General features: G+C 39.6%; 1 protein-coding gene across 1 annotated transcript; it reads left to right on the plus strand.

The window, feature by feature from the left end:
* The first annotated feature begins 4,722 nt into the window (after positions 1 to 4,722).
* LOC145813109 (uncharacterized) lies at positions 4,723 to 5,868 on the plus strand. The gene is made up of 2 exons (XM_082908378.1): positions 4,723 to 4,815; positions 5,494 to 5,868. The coding sequence occupies exons 1-2, from the start codon at positions 4,723 to 4,725 to the stop codon at positions 5,866 to 5,868; spliced, it is 468 nt and encodes a 155-aa protein (XP_082764504.1).
* The last annotated feature ends 233 nt before the right edge of the window (positions 5,869 to 6,101 follow it).

Below are 6,101 nucleotides of genomic sequence, written 5' to 3' on the forward strand. Positions count from 1 at the left end.
ATATAGTATAGATATAGATAGATTAGTGAATCCTACATAAAGTAAGGTTTAATTTGATACTATGATTTTAAAAAAAAATCAAATGAACTAAATGAATATGAGGGATGGTATCTCTAAATATGTCGGGATTTTAAAAATCTTCATCCTCGCACCATATTTTTTTTTTTTAATGAAATTTGAGATTTTGAATATTATATTTTATATATTTTGAATGATAAATATTTGGAGAGATGATTGACTTAAAATGATTTTAAATTATGTGTCAATTTTTAATGTAATTTGATAGATTGTTTTTCATATTTAGTGGCCCCCAAATTTGAATTTTGAAATGGATTAGTGTATTTTTTGTTTGAAAATCATAAATCAAGGAATATTAATTTCTTTAACTTTTTTTGTTTTTCTTGAATGAGAATAGCCAATAAAAGATTTTTTAATTATTTAAAATCAAAAAATTAAAAATTTTAGAATGAAAATTTAAAACGCTTAAAAAGCTTTTCATTAAAATCCCCCATTTTCCTTACTATATTTAAATATAGTTGATGCATCGAGTAGCTGGACATTAAAGTAATATAATAATAATGATATGATAATTAATTCTGATAAACAAATATAAATGTCAAGCATTATTAAATAGGAGAATCATTTCTCCCCAATTCAAACATGAACTTGATTTAAGCGTAACATATCATTTTTGTACCAATCAAATATCTAAATTTGTTTTTACTTACTCCCACAAAACACATGAGAGGAACTCTCTTACTCACGATTTAAAACTGGTAGTTGTGGTCTTTGCTTTAAAAATTTGAAGGCATTATCTTTATAGTGAGAAGTTTGAAGTGTTTTCTGATCATAAGAGTTTGAAGTATCTATTCTTGCAGAAATATTTGAATTTGAGGCAAATAAGGTGAATGGAGTTTATAGAGGATTATAATTTTGTATTGCACTATCATCCAGGGAAAGCCAATCTAGTGACCGATGCCTTGAGTATAAAGTCCTTTAGCAGTGTAACGAGTATGGCCATCTGAGAATGAGAGATGTTAGGTGCTATTAGCGAGTTTGATTTGCATCTTGGTGAGTTCATTGAGTCGAAAACTTTGTTTTTGGTAGTCGCACAACCTACACTTGTGAGCAAAGTTATAGAAGCACAGAAGGGTGATCTTGAGGTAGAAACCCTCAAAGAGAATATCTCTAGTGGAAAGGTAAAGAAGGGCTTGAACATATATTCTGACTCGAGTGTTAAATACCTTGACCACCTTTTTGTGCCAAAGCCTTGTCGAGAGAAGGTACTCTGAGAGTTTCACGATTCACACCTTGCGGTGCATCCAAGAGACACAAAGATGTATCACAACCTTAGCCACCAGTTTTGGTAGAAGGGAATGAAGAAGGATGTAGCCGTGTTTGTGTCGAGGTGCCTCACTTGTCAACAAGTTAAGGCCGAGTATCAGAGGCCAGTGGGTTTGTTGCAACCCTTGCCTATAGCCGAATAGAAGTGAAAGCATGTCACGATGGATTTTGTTGTAGGCCTTTCGAGGACTCAAAAGGATAATGATGCCATATGGGTGCTAGTTGATCGGTTGACTAAGTCAACACACTTTGTACCTATGCGCACGAGTGACTCGATCAATTATCTAGCCAACCTTTACATTAGGGACATAGTTTGACTTCATGGGATTCTTGTGACTATTGTTTCAAATAGAGATCCGCGTTTCACGACTTAGTTACGGTAGAGCCTACAGAATGCTTTGGGCACTAGATTGACTTTTAGTATCGCCTATCATCCTCAGACTAACGGGCAGTCAGAGCGTACCATTCAGATCCTTAAAGATATGCTTCAGGGTTGTGTTCTTGACTTTAACGGGTATTGGGAGAGGCACTTGCCTTTAGTGGATTTTTCTTATAACAACAGTTTCCAGTCGAGTATTGGTATGACACTGTTTGAGACCTTGTACGATCGACTGTGTAGATCTCCTGTGTTTTGGGCCAAGGTGGACGATACACCTTGATAGGTCCAGAGTTAGTCCGGAAAATGATGGAGAAAGTTGCATTTATCCGTAAGAGGTTTGTTACGGCTCAAAGTCGTCAGAAGAGTTATGTTGACCGTAGGAGGAGACCGTTGTCTTTTAAGGTAGGAGATCACGTCTTCTTGAAGACATCACCTAAACGGGGTTTGATGAGGTTTGGGAAGAGCGAGAAGTTGTCTCCTAGGTTTATTGGGCTTTTTAAGATCCTAGAGCGGATTAGGGAGGTACCTTATCATTTGGACTTGCCGCCATAGCTTTCCAGAGATCATAACATGTTTCATATTTGTATGCTTCAGAAGTAGGTGTCGGATCCTTCACACGTGTAGCGACCCTTATTTTTTTAAGTCATTATTTATTATTTTACTTTAATTTTTTTTGACTTTATTAATTGTATAGATACATGAGAATTTAATATCGTATTTAACTAATTTAATATGATATTTAATTATATGTAATTAATCTGAATATTTATATATATTTATATTATATATATAAAGTGATATATATATATATATATATAGATCTTATATAGCATATTTATATATGTTGTATTTATATTATATTTGTAAAATATAATATATTATCAATTAGGTTAAAAGCAAAAGCCTGTTGTCACTAAGAAGAAGGGGAAAAAAGAGAGAGAGAGAGAGAGAGAGAGAGAGAGACTGTGATTAACCATCAAAAAAGCCGAGAGAGAGAGAGAGACAAAGACAACGGGAGAGAGACATGTTGAAAAGAAAGGGTTAGGGTTTTATTTTGGTGGCTTCATTAATTTTTCAAGTGATTCTTTGATCTTCAAAAAAAAATATTGTAAGTGCAAAACCTACTTTCCTTTATTTGTGTTTACTTTGTTGTTATTATTTATTTATTTGATGTTGGTTTGATACTGTATTTACATAAAGATGATGGATTGATTTTAATTATTTTGATTAATTGTGTATGCAAGGTTTAGGGTTTTTATATATATTTATTTTATGATTGTAATAACACTCATGGATATATGAAATTAAAATAGACTTAGAACCCATAGATAAATTCTGAATACTCCACCATGAGTTCATGAATTGTTGTTTTATTTGAGTGTTTGTAATAAAGAGTCTATAAAAAAAAAAAGGTCAGGATTATGAGATTTGTTTAAATGCCTTAGGCTTGGCATTGCTATGTTTGCTATAACGAATAGATGAGGGATTGTGTATATATATTGTTGTCTCGTTCTCAGGAGTAGACGAGTACTTTGATTTATGCGCATATATATATGTTAACCATCTAGGGAGTGTGGGTCAAACTCGGGACGATATCCCCATGCAAGTTTGGCTTCGAAGCGATGTTAGGTATACAGGAGGCACATGGGATATATGTGTGTGATGGCCGAATAAATACGGTCTTGAGCTTCATGAACTGGCCGAGTACGAGTTGGCCCATGCCAGGCCCATCAGCAGGCCGCATATAAGTCTGCCCATGCCAGGTCCAGTGGAGGACCGTAGCTGAGTACAATCGAGTTAAAGGGTTATGAGAGCCGTGTAACTCATGAGCTGTGTAAAAGGCCCAGGAACAAAGTCAAAGCCCAGGAGGGGGTAGTGGGCCTTGAGAGGATCCATGGAGAGCAATATAAAAGGGGTGAGATAGAAGAGACTGAGGGAGGTTCTGCTTAAATGAGAGAGTATTTCTAAATCCATTTCACCACAATTGGTGCTGTCTGTGGGAATACTCTAGCGCGTTCATGGCAAACTTAACAAATGATCCCTCGTTCATTGCTGACGATGTTACACCAAGAACCCCTGGCTGGTGCGGAGAATATCACCGCATGAAGAGCTTTGAATTTCGATCCAGTCGATCCAGTCACTCAATCTTCACATTCGACTCCAATCCAAGAAACCATGCAGAGGATAATGGACCAAGCAAAATGAAATGAACAACGACTGAAAGAGATGGCGGCAGATAACGAACATTTACGTAAAGAGCTGGCTCTGGAGTTAGCCAAATCTCAGCAGACCGCACCGCATCACGGGCGGGATCAGTTGCTAGAACTAAGAAAGGATAATCCACAACGCCAGCATCAGAGACATGATAGTAGCACGGCCTCCGACTCGTCAGCTCAAGAACCCAGAAAAAAGAGGTATGTTCGCACGACTAGTTCATCTGAGAGGAGTCCATATGTGCAACACAGACAAGGAAAAGGTGATGGTTCAGATGAGGAAGACAGACATAATCCATTTGCACGATGGATTGCAAGGGCCGCACTTCCTAAAAAATTCAAGGCACCGACGTTTACACTGTATGATGATAAATCGGTTCCTATGGATCACATTCGCCATTATAAGCAGGCAATGACGTTGCACGTTGATGACAAAGCGCTTATGTGTCACATGTTTCCAAGCAGTTTGGGTTCGTTGGCAGTTCGGTGGTATTATAAACTCGAACTAGCCTCGGTGAAGAGTTTTCATCAGCTCCAAAAGTCTTTCCGAGCAAGATTTATCACCAATGAGGTTCAGTCTAAGCAAGCTGACTCGCTCTGGGCGATGCAAATCATGCCAGAAGCGACTCTCCATGAGTATTCGGTGCATTACTGGGATTGTTTCAACCTGGTTGATGATGTTAGCAATGACTACATGACAATCACTGCCTTCAAGATGGGTTGCATCCTGATAGTCCGCTATGGAGCTCGTTGACAAGGAGACCTCCAAAAATTGTGTGGGCCCTAATGAATGAGGTTGAAGAGTATTGTAAGGTGGAGGATGATGCCCTCCACGTCAAGGCAAGTCAGAAGGTTATGGAAACGGTGGCACCTGCCTTGGTACATCCAATAAGTGTAGCCTCGTCAGAAAGAAGCCCTAAGCCACGAAGTAGGCCAAAACGAGAAAGTCGCCGAGACCAACGCCGATCGAGGGATCAACATTCATACTGATCGAGCAAGCAATACCAAGTAGAAAGCAAACGCCCCAGGCGGTCCGATAAGAAATATACCGAATTGACCGAGCCGATTAGCAAGATACTCCCCAAAGTCCAGCATCTACCCTTCTTTAAGTAGCCGGCCAAGATGATTGGGCCTCCCGACACAAGGCGAAGGGATCGACGATGTGAATACCATAAGGACCATAGGCATGAAACTGACAGGTGTTATGCCTTGAAGGACTATCTTGAGAAGCTGGTATAGGATGGCCGACTGGTTCAATACCTCCCCCATAAAGATAACACACCCAATGCGGTGGCTCTGCGCCCAGACTCACCTTCACTAGGTGTAATTCATATGATATATAGTCTACCATTGGCGAATAGCATCCATGTGATTCAATCTCAAGGGTCTCAACCATGCCCATCCAAGTCATCCACACCAGCCAAACGGCCTCATCAGACCGGCAAGATTAGTTTTGACAACACAAATCCCGAAGGATTGATCCTTCCCCACGACGTCCCTCTCGTTATCAAGCTATGTGTGAACAAGTATGTTATTGAACGCATTTTGATTGATCAGGGGAGCACATCAGAGATAATGTATTACAAGACATTTCTTCAGCTCGGCTTTAGAGAGTCAGACCTTCTGCTGGCAGAATACCCCTTGTTCGGCTTCAACGCCAATCCCGAATACCCTCTAGGAAAGGTCAGGGTTGCAGTACGTGCAGGCACTAGGGCACTCGACATGGAGTTTATGGTCATAAAGCTTCCATCGCCATACAACTTAATCATGGATAGAACCTGGTTACACGCGATGCAGGCCATACCAAGTACTTACCATCAACTATTCTGCTTCCCAACGCAACACGGCATTGAGTATATTCACGGCTCTCAGAAGTCAGCAAAGGAATGTTACCTTATTGCATCAACAGAAGGCCAAGGGAGATGGAAGTAAACTTTGTTGAAATTTCAGGCCAAGAAAGCCTCGAGGATGTTGGGAAACTCCCCACCGATAAGGCGACTGAGGATCTCGAGCGGATTGGACTTGCGAATGAACCAGATAAACTCTTCCTGATTGGCACTTTGCTCACTGCTGATGACCGTCAAGAGTTGATTTCCTTCCTACTCGACAACATTGATGTATTTGCCTAGATGCTTATGAGATGCCAGTAGTGGACCCCAGCGAGG

Source organism: Camellia sinensis, chromosome 15 (genome assembly GCF_055761805.1).
Source record: "Camellia sinensis isolate YWXY chromosome 15, ASM5576180v1, whole genome shotgun sequence".
Lineage (NCBI taxonomy): Eukaryota > Viridiplantae > Streptophyta > Magnoliopsida > Ericales > Theaceae > Camellia > Camellia sinensis.